This window comes from Patella vulgata, chromosome 8, assembly GCF_932274485.2.
Source record: "Patella vulgata chromosome 8, xgPatVulg1.2, whole genome shotgun sequence".
Classification (NCBI taxonomy): Eukaryota; Metazoa; Mollusca; class Gastropoda; family Patellidae; genus Patella; species Patella vulgata.
The window spans coordinates 41,757,166-41,774,218 of record NC_065886.2 but is presented as its reverse complement, the minus strand read 5'-3'; the positions used below and the strand labels follow the sequence as shown (position 1 = coordinate 41,774,218).

The following is a 17,053-nucleotide window of genomic DNA, read 5'->3' as shown; positions in this document are numbered from 1 at the left end:
AAGAATACTTGCTTAGAGAGAGAGAAATGAGGTTTAACGTCCACTTGACACAAACTGGTTCATTTCGGGACTAACATATGGTTCTATTTTATTTTAATAATTCGGTTGCGCGTAGGGTCTTTAGCAGTGGAAGGAAATCGGAGGACCCGGAGAAAACCCACGAGGTTGGACAGGCGACCACGTTACTGGCTAAGAATATCATGAAAAAATTAATAAGGATGTGTATGAATGTGGTGAATAATATTGGTTGTAAAAGATTGCAAATTATAATTTTTTTTTTCGGCATTCTATGAACTGGGTAAAACTGGGTTAAAATTGCCCTAGTTTAAACATGCATTATGCAACAGCTAAATCTGCCTATTGCAGGTTTTTTTCTTTAGGCCCGAAATGTTATCTAAATTATTATTTAGACATTAATTAACTTATCCAGATCATAATCAACTCTCGATGCCATGGGATATATCCCATATTAAGTAGATTAAAACGATCCAGCCATATTTTGATTTAATTTAAAAATGGAGGAGCGAGACTTGGCTTCGAACAACCAGTACGGCGATGAGATTTACTGCATACGTCTTGTCAAACCTCCAAAGGCTAATATCTTCGCTAGCAAGTAATTTGAATGAAAATTTCAAACTATTCATTTTACGTCATCCTTTTTTAAACTATGATAGCAAGAATGGCTAGCTCTTTATCTAAATCGTACATAATGTATCTTTAAGATTTCTTTATTGGGATCCTAGACGTTCATCGTTGTGTTTTGTTGAAGAGATTAACCCATTAATATAAGCAAAATATTCAATAAAAGTTATTTTATACATATATCATTTAAAGTGATATCATCAAACTAATAACTACATAAAAATGACCGCTCGCAGCGATCTTGGGATTTTGAAGACACAAATACACTTCATCACATTAAGTTCCTCCTAGGGACTGTTCGAACTCCTATAGATCCAACATAGTGCAGAATGGAGGGTTTGGCAAGGTACAACGCATGGTCGTTAGGATAAGACGAAAGACCGAAGTTCCATGAACTTATTAGCATGCACGTAAAAGAAACCCTTGCAGTTGGAATTTGATATAAGATTTTTATTCTGTGTAAATGCAATACAAAATGTAGGTCTACATAAATCGGAGACTTTGGACTATTTAAAGAAAGGCCATTTAACTCTACGTGCTGCGAATGTATGTATCAGACGTTTTCTCTATCGAGATATACCCTTTTAAAAAAATAATTCTTATATATATACGCTGATATAAATATTGGGGCGTTGATGATAATCCATCCTTGTTTTACTCATAATGATAATCTACATTGCCATTCTGCATAGGAATTAAAAATCAAGAAGTGCAATGATCATCTCCAGAAGGTAATTTCAGAAAGCAATATGTAGTCTAAATGAAAATCATATGTTTCGATTTTGACTAGCACAAAATCTGAGAATATGGTCCAATATTTTTATAAATATTATACATTTTAAATAAAATAAAACAAAATGTACTCTAAAATGAAGTCGCGTTTTTCAATTTTAACCAACACGAAATCTATTGCTATGTGTATAGATGATCCATGTCTAACTATTATGATAGTAGAGAGAAAGAGAGAGAGATGGGGTTTAACGTCCACTCGACACAAACTAGGTCATTTCGGGACTAACATATGGTTCAATTTTATTTCAATAATTCGCTTGCGCGTAGGGGTCTTTAGCAGTGGGAGGAAACCGGAGGACCCGGAGAAAACCCACGAGGTTGGACAGGCGACCCTAATCCTTGTCACGTACAACCGGGGATTCGAAACCACGCCAGTTGACTCAATGACAGGCCTTATGATACAGCACGCACGTGCTAACCATTCGACCATCCACCCCCCACCCCTTATGATAGTAGACTAAGACCATAATAAATAATATAGAATAAAGTCAACACTTCTACTTTCAGGCTTCAAAACAGAAATATAAAGCAATAAAAACGCATCATTAAAAGGGATTCTTAACAAAAAGTTGTGTTAAAATAAAATAAAAGATACATAATCTTTATAAACACACTTACCAGATTTTCTGGACGGAAAAGAACTCCGATCACCAAAAATAAAACAAAAATCCAATAGCATCTCACTTAGCGTGGAGGTTTTATATACACATCATTAAACGATCGAATATTGTATTGTGATCGATTTTCTGCTCTTTGTAGAAATGTCTGATCTGAGATAACAGAGTGTTCTACCTGTTGTCAAAGTTCTTCCAGATAAGTTAAAAGGCTTTAATTTTTGTTCTATTAATTACTTCAAAGCGATCAAAAGTTCAATCATCGCCGTGAAAGATTTAAAATCTGACAAAAACAAACCAGAATAACTACTAGTTCCGTTTTGTGCAGCGATAACAATTGAAATGCATTAATGACAAAATGTCTGTTGATTATATATGATGTGGATCTTATTGTAAAGGTCAGAGGAAATGTGTAACCAATATTAATGTCGAAGACGTTATCATCACCATGATTTGGCGGTCTATCTCGAAATCCGATTTAGCTGGGTAACTTACTATTTAAAAAAATTTGCTAGCCAATTGTACGCATGCATACTATACAATACGATGCTCAATGGAAACAGGGGGCCGAGGAGACCCGTAACTGATACATAAAAGGCGACTCCTGCGTTAGCTGTAAAGAACGTTCGAGATGCTTTCGTTAGTTTAAACTGATTTCATTGCGACGACGCCTCTTTGCAATGCATACAGAGGACCAAAGAGACGAGTAACTGATACAGAAAAGGCGAGACCTGCGTTAGCTGTAAAGAAGGAAGGTAATATGGTTGGCGACACGATTATCTGATAATTGTAATGGACGGAGGCAGCTCAGAAGCAGATTTGAGATGGATGTGTAGGTTTCGTACAAAAGCGACAAATTTTCCTCATTTTACTTGATCTTTTCATTTTTGATGGGCACCTCTTACTCGAAATAATTTATAGCGGAAGCCTTAAGCTTCTAAACCACTTCGGAACCAATCTTGGTGTCTAAACCAAAATTTTCAGTATCAAGGAATACTATTTTACATTCTCGAAAGAGCATCATTTCCTCCAAATACATTTTGGATATTAAATTTCCCACAATATAAAACCTGTACCTAGGATCCCCGTCTTGGTGTCAAACAAACATTTTAAGGGTCAAGGAATACAATTATACCAATCAGAAAAGAGCCAAAAATGAAATGAAATGAAATGGGGTTTAACGTCCTACTATTATGCTCCGAACGGGGATAATGAAGACAAGCATACGCCATACAGTGTGCTATGATTGAAATTTTGCCCGGACAGCGGCACTACGGCCTTATATCGAATTCCAACTATCAAGGGATGTTTTTCGTGCACGCTAATGTGTACACGGGACCTCAGTTTTTCGACCCATCCGAACAACTAGACATCTGTCCTTGTCAGGCCCTCCACACAAAAGAGTCAGGATAATTTGATTAACACAATAAAAAGAAAGGAGACGTTCGGGCAAGTTAATATCGGTATACCCATATCTACCAGTATCTTGGCAATACAAGGGCCAGATTGCCTTTATTAATACAAGAACGATAACGTTCAAGAAAGTTGGAAAGAAAAGACATTCGTATAAGTTGACAAAGTTGTAATGTCCTGAGTGTACTGTAGTCAATGGTAATGGTGCATGGCCAACTGGTATAATTCGCGGACGGGTTAGGGCTAAATATTAAGACCAACCGCAGTTTTGGTCAGAGATCACGAGATGTGAACAGGACTAATTGCTAACCCTAGCCCTAGACCTTAGCCTAACCCACAATCTCGTCAACAATCACGTTCCCTATCTATTTACATCTCGCGACCTTGACGAAATCTGCAGTTGGCCTTAATATTTATACCTGACCTTCGAAGAAAAGCAGACGGGAACGCCTCTGTCTGGATACAATTTCCCCTCATAACGCACTGACTGGTTTCATTCAGCCATTACTCTCCTAGAATTCGACCATCAAAGAGACTGCGATATTATACACCAAGATGACTAATAGTGATATGATTTGTATTTTAAATATATTTATAAATCACGATAAGAACTGGCTTGGATCTGAATAGTAATGGTATTGATTTAAGAGATATTATTTACAATGTCACCAAAACCTTAACCTAGCTACCTAAACTTTTGTTCTATTTTTCATTCCTAGATCACCAGAATGATATCGAGAATAATTTAATTTTATTGGTAAAACATTTCATTATTTGGATAAACAAAGGTTACATTAAAGGGACAATAACACTCTAGCTGACTTGACAGCTCCAGAAAATAAAAAATAACCTTATTCTAAGTACTAGATGTGTTAGTGTCCTACCTGTTGTGTAAATTATCCATCATTTAGTTGAATTTTTCCAATTTTTTAAATTAGGTGTGTTAAGATGAAATTTGTATCATCAATTAATTTGAATATTGTAAAATAGTACAATTTGTTGACCAGAATAATGATTGGGACATATTATTCAGTTACAACAAGAGTGGTATTGAGTCTTTAATCGATATTGTAAACATTATTTATATTCATTCTAGCATGATGTAACGAATTCCCACAATAATGCCAGCAATCTTATATATTTATGAAAATTATACAAAGTGATAAGTCGATAACGCGGAGTTATAACAATCGTGCGATATTTTTCATATATAATAACTTTGTGGAGCAACTGTGGCTCAGTGGGTAAGACGTTCGATCCCGATGTTTATCTGAGAAAGTTCATCAGTATTTTCCGACGCGGTCTCCTCTTATCAGTGGTGCATGATAGTAAACTTGATAGGGGCAACGCCGGATCAACCATGGTGGGGGCCCTGGGGCCTGGAATATGTAGGTGCCCCTGATCACCGACCGCGGAGCTGTGGCCGGCAAAGCCCGCCACCGCGAGTGCCGAATGCGCGAAGCCCCGCAAGGGGGGGGGGGCTCCCCCAATGAAATTTTCAGAAATTGGAGGCCGGAAACGTGATTTCCAGGCATTTAGAAGTACCTACCCCAGAAAAAAATAACATTCTGCCACAAAATTAGCGCATTCTGGCGTTATTTCAGTGGACCAATCCATGCGAGTGCTATGAAATGAGTCCTCGCTCCGACCATGCTCGAGGCGCGCAACTGAGATTTTTGTGGGGGGCCCTGGGCCCCATGGTGCCCCGTGGTTAATCCGGCGTTGGATAGGGGACAACGTATAGTCGTTCAGATGGGACGAAACATTTAAGTTGACAAAGACCAAATAAGTATGCTCTAAATGCATCGGGAGCCTCGGTGGTTCAGTGAGTAAGACCCTGGCTCGCTAATCAGGAGTCCGCTCCTGGTATTGGCCGAGAAAGTTTCTCAGGATTTCCCGGTGTGGTTTCCACTTTAATAGAAGAATGGCAATGACAGTGTCTAGTCGTTCAGATGGGAGGAAATCCCTGAGTCCCGCGTACGCATTGGCGTGCACGGAAAAGAACCCTTGACAGTTGGAATTTGAAATAAGATTAGGCTGTCCGAGCGAAATTTCTCTCAATACACACTGGTAAGCCCAGTCGGTGCAGAAAAAGTAGGATCCAAGATGGCCAATATAATATATCAAAAATAGAAAGCTAAGACATAAAGACAATGGGTAGTATCGTGAAAACAAGTATTGCTTTTGTCCGGTACGTCCTCGTCAAGTTGCTCAGGTACCTCAGTGTTAGCCAATCCACTGAGGAACGGAACGAGAAAATAAAAGGCGATCGAAATAGTATAGGTGTTTTGCGAAGTTGGTAAATGTCGATGAGTAATGGTTGATATTTTTAGTATAATAGGTATCTTTAACCAAGATACTGTAAATAATACCACCCAAACACAGCTGGGTACGGTACGTATCATTAATACGGTAAAATCAACCGGACACGATAACGATCATCATTCACGAGGCGGCAAGTAAAACCAGTAATACGCGATAGTACCATCGAAAAAGACAGAGGGGGAAATAGAATGGGGTTTAACGTCCACTCGGCATTAACTAGCTATAGGTCATTTCGGGATTTACGGAGTTCTATTTTATTTCAATAATTCGATTGTGCTTAAGGGTTAGCTGTGGGAGGAATCAAGAGGACCCGGAGAAAACCCACGAGGTTGAACGGCGATCGACCCTACTCATGGTCAAGTAAAAGCGGGGAATTGAAACCACGCCACTTGACTCAATGACCGACCTTAATTATGATCTAGAATAGCCTTTGTATTAGATAGCGAGGGTCGATTAAAATTGGGTGGGTTCTTATACTGGGCTGCAGACAGGGACATAAATATTAAAGGCTCAATACCACTCTTGTTGTAACTGAATACTATGTCCCAATCTTTATTCTGGTCAACAAATTGTACTATTTTAGAATATTTCAATTAATTGATGATACAAATTTCATCTTAACACACTTTATTTAAAATTTTTGAAAAATTCAACATAATGGTTTGAAACGTCTAACGTAAACCTTTTCAAATGAAACTTCGATTTAAAAATATTTTCGAACCCTTTGGACAAGTAAAATAGGATATAATGGATAATTTACACAACAGGTAGGACACTTAAACATCTAGTACTTAGATAGAGATATTATTTATTTTCTGGAGCTTTCAAGCCAGCAAGAGTGTTATTGTCCCTTTAAAGCGGACCCGAAATTAGTTCAATTTTTTTTTATTACACATGTCATTTATTATGTTGTATGTTTTTACCAGATAAATCTATCTATTTACCATACTGACATACAAATTGCATGTGTCTAAAGGTGAAGGACAGTGACAGCATAAGACGCCTTGTCACCGTTGATGCCAGAGCCCAAGTGCCATTTCAAATCGGAGCCCCATTCAATCTTAAATGATTTGTTTTATTATAAATAATGTTATCAACAAATATATTTTATAAGATAATAATACTTGTTCGTAAGACAATGCTATATGGTTTGTAAAATAATTATTTCGTAAATTTAATTCAAGGAAAATGTTTATTCACAATAAAATACAAAAAAAAATAAGGTGCCCTCGAAGTAGGAGGGCATGCCATATGTGTTATAAAGACCATGAAGGTCCATTCCGTCCTTGTCAAGGGGAGTGCTAACCGGCTCTCCTTTTTAATAACACATTTGAAACCGGGCTTGCGAACAATTATAAAGCTGTTTTTATCAGTTGTGTTAAATTGGTGATTTATTTTTGAAGATTTTTGTATGATATTAAATAAATATATTTGTCAATAATAATTTCACCATACATTTTAATCTTTTACATATATTTTTCAAATATTGGTTAATATAATTATAAAATCTTCGACACTTGTCAATCATACATATTCTTTTAAATTTGTTTTTACAAAAGTGGAGTTTACTCCCCTATCCGCGATTAGTCCATATTGTTAATGATATGAAATGGGAGTTTAATAAAACAAACTGAAAATAATCTAGATTTATTTGTTGATATGGCAATCTTATAAACTCAAGTTATCTTCAATAAATGACCTTCGTGTTACAGAGGTTTTCAGATAATACAACTGTCGATAAGATCACAGACATTTCTCAGGTTAGTTGTCCTCAGTCACGTAGTCAATCCGTAACATCGGAAATTAGATTTTCATCGGAAGTTAGTCTTTCGGTTTATGAAAACTTGGCGATAAAAGTAAAAAAAAATAACGTGTGATATTTGGAGAAATATGACGAGCGGAATCAGTTTTGTGAGTTCTAATCTTCTAGAGGAACGACGCGACGAATTGCGGGAAGCAAGAGAGGTGATTCTTGATAAGGTAAGAAAGACTTTACTCAGTGACTGACGTTCTGGGGACGTTCCTTCTGTTTACTGAGCCATGGAATCATGGATGATGCCGATGGAGATGGACCTTATTATAGGCTTATAGAAATATATGGGTATTATAATGCCCATGACTGATCACACTCATTTCATAATAATTATACAGTGTGAATAATATTTCATATACAATAGGCCAAATTAATATATACTATAGCAAAAAATATATAAATATCACGAATAATTGAAATCTCAATTCCATTCTGTAGTTAGGCCTATTTTTTTTAAGGCAGTGGCAAATTGTTACCACGAGTCCTAAAAATAGTCCTGAGACTATTGTTATGACGATGCTTTCAGAGCCCTTCATCGGCGAAGTTAAAAACTGAATAGTCCTAAAAATAGTCCTGTGGCTATTGTTACGACCATCGATTTCTATTACTCTCTGAATCATTATCAATGGATTTCAACTTCACTACAGACTTGGATCCACTAATGCATGTGGCACTCTGATGATTACCCTTTGCTCCAAAGTATGCCCCCCCCCCCCCCCATGGACAAAATCCTAACCCTAAACTTTGGCGGAGGGCTCTGAAAGCATCGTCGTAACAATAGCCTGAGGATTATTTTTATGACTCGTAACAATAGCCACTGCCATTCTTTAAAGGCTAGTCCGAAGTGTCTTAATGTTTTTATATAGCCATTCAAGTGTCAAAATATGCAGTTATTAATGTTGTTTAATGCTAGCCTATACCCTATGGATTAACCGATATTCCCCCCCCCCCCTGTCCACCATTCAATTTTCTATTTTAAAAGACGTAGCCTATGGCTCTATTTTTTGGAACCTTGAAATAGAAAAAAATGGTTCTAAAAGCACATATTAATGTATTATGAATGTATGTAAAGTGATTTATTCACTTTTTGAAAAAAAATATTGTACTTTCTAATCAATTATGTACGGTGAGATGCGTGAACAGTGCAAATGGACCGGCAGTCATTTACGCCTCCTTAGTGCATTCTACACGTTTTTAAATTCTTTTGTCGTTTGTGAATCAGCCAATTACTTCACTTTGTGTTGGAGGATATGTTTTTATCTATTCATTACAAAGTGGCACCCAAAACCATATAGGGTAGACTATAACTTGTCTTGAATTGCTACAAAAATATGCATGTCTGCAAAAGTTCAAGAATATCAGGACATGACTAGTTGAACTAGTTCACTGATATGAGATCAGTAGCCTATAGTCTACTCGAAAACCATTATTTCCTACAGCCCTGTAGATAGATTATGAAAGTCAGTAGGCCTACATATATAGGAAAAATGGATTCAATGATGAAAAAAGGCCGAGCAACTAACTCAATATGTGATACGTTTCCAAACAACTTAAATCCGCCAGTCTTCATACTGTATGAAAATGTTGACTGGTGTCCCAAGATCTATTATACTGTGACTGGATAAAACCAGACATTTATTTTATAAAAATAAGGTGTAGGTGAAATTTATATTTCGTTATCAAGTACAGCACATGGGTATAGACCTCTAAAGAGATGGCAATCGATTATCAGGTCACCCAATGAAAAAATTGTCCCGAAATCTTAAAAGGGTTACGTGTCCGGATAAGCGGTTTTGACGTTCACGTCCCAACGACTGAAATTCGGAGACAATGTAAATACACCATTCCTCTATATTATGGCGCTTAAATGTTATATGTACACCTACTTTTATTTTTGCGACTCTGTTCAAATCGGGATAGTCCCTTTAAGCTAAAGCACCAATTGTTTGGTATAATATTTTGATTTGACTGTTTTATTGAACTTGTCTTTCAGGCTAAGAGGAAATATGAAAAAGAAGAGAGAAGGAAAGAACAAGCTAAACTTAGAGGAGAAGATAAATGGATGCTGCCGTCAGTTGATTCAAGAATCACAAAGGAATCTACAGTAGGTAGAGTAATCTGTATGGTACATGCACTGGTGGATCTTTGCGGGGGCCCGGGCTGCCCTCTACAGAACAATCTAAAAATATTCACTTATTATTCAATCTGATTAAAATACAGATCTATATTTTGTTTCATTTTTTTTATACTTTCGATGGCCAACACTACATGAAGATCTGACCGGTTGTAGCAATACGTCACGTTAGAGGTCATACGAGCGGCTTTTGACCATATGACGTCAGGCATTTGATTAACCAATCAGCATTGATGTTACTAGTGGATTAACCACAGTTCCGTGCAAAACACGCCTATAGCTCGCCGTAACACACCGTTTCATTGGCTAATTCCTCACACCATTCAGAACACGTCAATGATAACAACTCTTCCAGATCCTAGTGTAGTAAAGACAAGTAAAACGAAATTTTGAATTATAAAAACGAAACGAAATAGGATCTGTGTTTTAATCAGATTGCTTATTATTGTGTTTCTATGAAACATGTTAATTGAGCTTTTTGTTGGTTGGAGTGATGCATGGGGGCAAGCTTCCTGTCCCAGTGGAGTTTGGGAAGTGCTTGAGAGGTTGTAGCTGATGAAATTGAATGTTATATTTGGGTCCAGATCATCATTGACACCTCAATTTTTCAAAAATTATTTGTAAAAAAATAATTCTTAACAAACTGTTATCGTTCTGTTATTGTTTTATTTTCTTTTTTTGTTTAATAATAGACAATGGAAGTGAAGAAAAAGAAAGCTAAAAAGGAGAAGAAGAAAAAAAAGAAGAAAAAGAAAACTAAAGGATCGTCTTCAGATGATTCTGTGAGCATATTACAATTACTGTGCTAAAATTGTGAATGATAAAAAGCCATAATTACACTCTTCCTTTAAAATATGTTACTTAATAATTTTAGAAAAATGTGTTTTTTTCACAGTTCAAATCGAAATTATGTACTAGAAAGTATTGATGTGAAAAGTCAAATTCACTACTTGGGACCGTAAGAAATTTCTTGTTTCCCATTTGACATACATGCCAATCTGATTAAAGTACAGGGCCCTTATTCACGAAAACTTAAACTAAGATACAATCGAAATTTTAAGAAATACTGCAATTCGATTGGTTGACCAGTAAAATCAATTTGCATATATCCAATGAAGTTGCAGTATTTCTTAAAATTTTGGTTGTAACTTAGTTTAAGTTTTCGTGAATAAGGGCCCAGATCTATATTTCGTTTAGTTTTTTTATACATTCGATGGCCTACACTACATGAAGATCTGACCAGTTGTTTTGGGAGGTAGCATCAGAGGTCATACGAGCGGGATTCGCCCCTATGACGTCAGACATTTGATTAATCAATCAGCATTAATGTTTCTAGTGGATTTCCCACAGTTCCTTGCACCTCATGCCAAAAGCTCGCCGTATCAGACCGTTTCATTGGCTAATCCCTCACATCATCCAGAACACGTCAATGATAACAACTCTACCCGATCCTAGTGTAGTAAAGACAAGTTAAATGAAATTTTGAACTATAAAAAATGAAACGAAATAGGATCTGTGTTTTAACCAGATTAACATACATGTATAAATCTGAAAATGGCGTAATCACATTATTAATAAAATGTACATGTACTTGTTTGCACACTGTAGTTATTTGTCAAAGCTTGGAACGAACTACGAAAGTAGATTTTGACTAAACAGTGGTTGGCAATCAAGGACTGGCCTTTGAAGCTGTGAGCCCTACTAGGAATGTTTTCGGTGGGCCCCCAAGTTAACAACCAAAGGTCTGTTTTAGTCAAGTAATTTATTAAAATTTGTCCGAAATGACTAAATTTTATTTTATACATATATTTTCTCTTGTTTGTAAAAGTAGTTTTATTTGACTTGCCAAAATTACTCTAGCACAAGGCCCCATATTGGAGCAATTGATCCAATTCTCTTAAAAGTCAATTGTCAATTACATGTAGATGTATCATTAAATGTATCATCTTGAAGCCCCAATTTGAGATTAAAAATGTGAAGATTTGAGAGAAAAAAAGTTATTTATTTGTATTGAAGGTAGAAGAAGAAGAATGGGTGGAATGTAAAGTACCAACATCAGTTACACCTACAGATACCAAACAGCCAGTTATTAAAGGACCAACTATGTTAAAGGTACTGATACCCCCCCCCCCCCCCACCAAAGAATATTGTCTAAGCAACCATATCATTTGATATAGACAATGCATAAAATTTTGTCTCCGTCTTTGGTAACTGTTTCTCAGTATTTATGAATCTTTGCTGTGGTGTGTTCTTTCTGCTATAGCTATATGTCCCGCATTTTGCAATTCTACAGCAATGAAAAAAAATTCGGGCAACCAATTTTCTAAGTTTTAGTGGCACTAGACCTGTTGGGCAGTGTAAATCAAGGTTCAGGCCTGTGTAATCTAATGATAATAAATATTAGATTACAACTTTGTTTTCTTTACTTATTCTGATATTTTCACTACAATGTAGCTCACTATCATCACTATTTTCTGTCAGACAATTGTATTCCAAATAGTTATTATAACCCCAGAACCACTTCCCAACAATATACAGTCCTTAATACCAATACAGACAAGTTGCTTTAACACGCTTTTTGTTAGATCATATGGTCTGTCATTGAATCAGGTGGCATGTTTTCGATTCCCTGATTGTACGTGACAAGGAGTAGGGTTGTCTGTTCAACCTTGTGCCTCAGGTTTCCTCATACAGCTAAAAACTCCTACAAGCAAAAGAATTCTTGAAATAGAATTGAACCATATGTTAGTCCCAAAATGACCTAGTTTGTGTCTCTCTTTGTCCTGTAGATGAGATGAATTACCTATATTTATATAAAAAATTATTTAAATTTTACAACCCAGACTTGATTTGTTATGTATTATTTTATACATTCCTTTCTAGAGAGATAGTTGGATGGAAGCACCATTAGATTTTTTACCATTAACATCGAGACAAGACATACGAGATAAACAAACTGCTGAGAAAGAAAAGGAAGAGAAAAAAGAAAGCGTTATAGAACAAGTAAGAAACTACCTGGTGTTTTTTTTATAAAAAAGAAAATCAAAGGAAGACAACTCTCATTTGAATGTGTAAGAATTTATCTGTTCTGAACAATTTTATTACACGTCCATATTGTATATTGTCATTTGTTCAGCCAATCTGTTCAGATTTCTTGTAAACACACAGAAATTATTCTTTGAAACTTGCAATTTTGGTGTGTAGAGCTGTACACCTCAACCGAAATTATAGTATTTTTTTCATATTTAATTTATTATGTACTTACTAATCTATTATATTATTTTTCTACATTATAAGACTATCATAGTTGAGAAAAAGTTTTCAGATTACATAATAACATGACCTAATTAACCCAAAGGGAACATCTTTAATCTTTATTTTCCTTGTTTAAATCAAAGTTTGAAGCGACCAATAAACAAAAAATATTAGATACCACTGCCTTGTCAAAATTCCATTCTCTTCCACATTATTAAGAATTCCATTTCAGATGGGCCAACATGCTCGAGAATTAAATCCTTACTGGAAAGATGGAGGTGCTGGGTTACCCAGTGAAAAACAGGAGAAAGAAAAATCAGTGCCAAAAATAGGTGATGGTGGAGCCGAGTGGTTGAAGAAGTCTTATGCACGTTGTAAAGAACAAGCTCGAGAAGAGGGTAGAAGTTTTGAGGAATTAGTTTCTGAAAAATGGGGAGTGAGTATTTTGCAAACATACTATTATGACAAACAATTTATGGGTCAGAAAAATTTGAAACCTACATGAGAAAAAAATAAAAAGTTATTTAAGAATTTGGGAATGATAGAAGGTTAGTGTTTGCTTTGAATTCCAAATGTCATGGGTTCTTGTACTAGCATGTTAATGTGTGCATAGGACGTCTGATTGTCAACAAATATGAACGTCTGGAGTCTGTTCCTCTTCAGGTCTTAACAAGGGTGATAATGAAATGGGGTTTAACGTCCAAGTGCTCCGACTGGGCTAACGAAGACGGGCATACACCATACAGTGTGCTATGGGGGAATTTTTTTCCCTAACAGCGGCGCTTAAGCCTACTCTTATATTGAATTCCAACTGTCAATTGATCTTTTATGTGCACACCAATTTGTACACTGTACCTCGGTTTTCCATCCCATACGAACGACTAGACAGCAGTCCTTGTCAGGCCCTTCATCCCACACCTCTGACAAGGGGAAACCACGCTGGAAATTCCTGATAAACATTCCCAGCCAACACCAGAATAGAACCTGCAACCTCCAGGATAGTGAGCCAGTATCTTACTCACTTAGCCCCAGTGGCTCCCCCCTTAACAAGGGGAAACCACTTCGAGAAATCCTGAGGAACTTTTTTCCTCCAACACCTGGATCAAACTGGGGAACTGTTGGTTAGGGCGCCAGTACTTACTCACTTAGCATTCACAGTTACCCTAACACAAGAAATAAACGGGATTAAAGTGTCTAGAACTGGATTATTGATTTCTATTTATTTTTTATCTAGTCATTGAAGAAAATTGAACGAATGATAGCGGATGCTGAAAAATCATCCCAAAAATCATCTTCTGAAAGAGATAGAAAAGTCTTTCATAGACCCTCCTCCTCCGGTGAAGACAAATATGGTTGCAATTCAGATAGAGGCAGAGATACAGACAGACGTAGATTTCAAAGGCCATCATCCCCAGATAGTGATAGGCTTAGGGATACTGCAAAAAGTAGTGCTAGAGAAAGTGACCGGTTTAGAGACAGGGACAAAAATAGTTCACAGGGTAATAGTAGAGATAATGATCGGGATAGACGCCGGTTTCAACGTCCATCATCACCAAGTGAAAATAGAGGCAGAAGTAATGAAAGACATAGAAGTAGTGATAAGGACCCTAGTGATGACAATAGACGTCGATTTCAGCGTCCGTCATCACCAAGTGAAAATAGAGGCAGAAGTAATGAAAGACATAGAAGTAGTGATAAAGACCATAGTGATGACAATAGACGTCGATTTCAGCGTCCGTCATCACCAAGTGAAAATAGTGATAGAAAATTGGATCGGTTTCAGAGACCGTCATCGCCATCTGATTATAGACAATCTTCCCCTGGCAGACATTCGTCACAAAGATCACGATCTCCGCGTAGATCGGATAAGGATAGGTATTCAGATCGAGACCTAAGTCATAGGGATGACTATCGATCAAGTCGTTCTGAAAGAGAAGTACCAAGATGGAAAAAGAAATCTGAAGAAACTAAAAAGACATCACCTGATAAAGATGAGAGGAAAAGAAGATCTGAATCACCAAGTAGAAAATCTTCTAGTTCAAATCAAAGTAGAAAAAGACATAAAACCAGTTCTTCAAGTTGTAAGTATCCGATATCTTGAATATAGTTTAGGATTAGTGATGGTCCGATAATCTGTTTGAACAAATCGGTAATTGGCCTATAACTGGCCTATCGGGAGAAATCGGTATCGACTGATACACGGCCATTTTGCCGATACTTGAGTTGCCGATATCTGTTCAAAACAACTCGATAATTACCTTTAAAATATTATCCGAGTTGTGAACAAATCATTATTTTGCTTGACACATGGTGCATCTACATGTAAATAGCCATGCACACATGCGCGTTGCTATTTAGATGTACATGTACCGGTAATATAAGACTCTCGTAGGGGATGTAAAAAGGAAAGAATAAACAATAAAAAATCCTTACCGGTCTCTGTTATATAAATAACCACGCGCACGGCAACCGAAATAAAAGTTTGATTTTGGTTGCTGTGTGCGTTGCTATTTAGACGTACCGGTAATACAAGACTCTCATCGGGGTTGTAAAAAGGACAGAATAAACAGTACAAAATCCTTACCAGTCTCCGTTATTTTTTAAATCCTTATTCACACACTGTTTGAGAGTTCGGTTCTCTCAATCCCATTTTTGAGAATGCCATTTCTGCGCATGTGCAGACAGACATTAACGTACAACAGTGCATCCAATAAACCTTTTGATTGGAATAGGGAATAAACCAATTGCAAAATCATAGAATTGGAGAACACGGTCAGTACATGTACATCGCGGAGACACCTCTTCGATCTGTTTTCAATGTGTGCTGATCACAAACTAGAACAATACCTAATTAGGCTATTGAATTTTGTATTTAAATTGTTTCTGATAATTATTAACAAATTTATTAACTATATGAAATAAACGATGGTCCTCACAATAGTTATTTGTCTATCACGATTCTCGATAATAAAACCAAAGAAGATGTCAACAATGGCTTTTCATTGCATACAGAGCTGGTATATATATGAAGCGTCTTGTGCTGTTATGTCGCTTAAATTGTGAAATAGTTCCAAATCTTACTACTTCTGGCATGCATTTTTTTCCCCTGCGTTTTATTTAGTTCACTGCTGGTATTGTCTGGACACTATTATAATGAGTAGAAGTTTTGGAAAAGGCAGGAAAATATCACATGGTTTATGCCTGATTGGAATGAAAGATGAAAGGGGGTATATTCCTTTGATGTCACATGATTACTGTCAGACATTGTGGCTTCCAGAGTAGATGCCGATAAAAATTTAGAAATAATTTAGTGATTTGTATTGTTATGCTAGGCTACTTTAAAAATTTAGACATAATTTATATCAATAAATAATAACTTATAATATAGATCATACTACCAACAAATAAGTTTCCATTAGATGGTTTTATTTTTAACTATAGTTCTAGATATGGCATGAGAATGTCACGTCATTGCTACTGTTGACAGGTCAGGAAGCTATCGCTTTGATGTTTCGTTCATTCATGAACCATTCCGACATCTATTATTGACATACAGGTGCCGATCACTCTAGGGAATTATATCGTAATCAACACTTAAAATATGATAATCTCGACTTTATTCATTAACTAGCAGGATACCCGGCTTCGCTCGGGGGGTCATAACTCCGAAACCGGAAGTGGTAGACTAACGCCACCTGGCCTATGTTACCCCCTGGTCCGAGCTGAGCTACTCTATACCCCAAATTTCAGACTCGGGGCAGACCTAGTGTAGCCGCCAACCCCGAACAGACAGACAGACAGACAAACAGACAAACGACAGTCACAAATATTAGTATAGATGATAAGCAAATAATTAAGTTCATAATAGATGGACTGTATTTGTGATTGCGTAGGAAGCATGACCCAATTTTATTACTTCAAAAACACAGTGTTCGTGTTTGATTCTCAAGGTAAAATAGTAACATGCATTTCCCGACTAACAATGACGTACATGTACATCTACATAGATTATCATGCCATTCGAGGCATTTTAATGTGTAATAGTATTATATCCACCACTATCAG

The 17,053-nt window shown here is 36.6% G+C and overlaps 1 protein-coding gene and 1 non-coding gene across 2 annotated transcripts in view; one reads left to right on the top strand and one right to left on the bottom strand.

Moving 5' to 3' along the window:
- Positions 1–6,996: 6,996 nt before the first annotated feature.
- On the bottom strand, positions 6,997–7,114 carry LOC126831190 (U6atac minor spliceosomal RNA). Its single transcript, XR_007684168.1, has one exon. It is a non-coding gene; the product is annotated as a U6atac minor spliceosomal RNA (small nuclear RNA).
- A 493-nt stretch (positions 7,115–7,607) lies between these two features.
- The window catches only part of LOC126829804 (CWF19-like protein 2), a 37,968-nt gene continuing 28,522 nt past the window's right edge, over positions 7,608–17,053 (top strand). Inside the window, exons 1-7 of the mRNA XM_050559935.2 lie at positions 7,608–7,766; positions 9,593–9,703; positions 10,426–10,515; positions 11,750–11,845; positions 12,617–12,736; positions 13,221–13,424; positions 14,223–15,069. Coding sequence (XP_050415892.1) covers positions 7,677–7,766; positions 9,593–9,703; positions 10,426–10,515; positions 11,750–11,845; positions 12,617–12,736; positions 13,221–13,424; positions 14,223–15,069 — 1,558 coding nt within the window. The 5' untranslated portion in view covers positions 7,608–7,676. The remainder of the gene's footprint in view (positions 7,767–9,592; positions 9,704–10,425; positions 10,516–11,749; positions 11,846–12,616; positions 12,737–13,220; positions 13,425–14,222; positions 15,070–17,053) is intronic.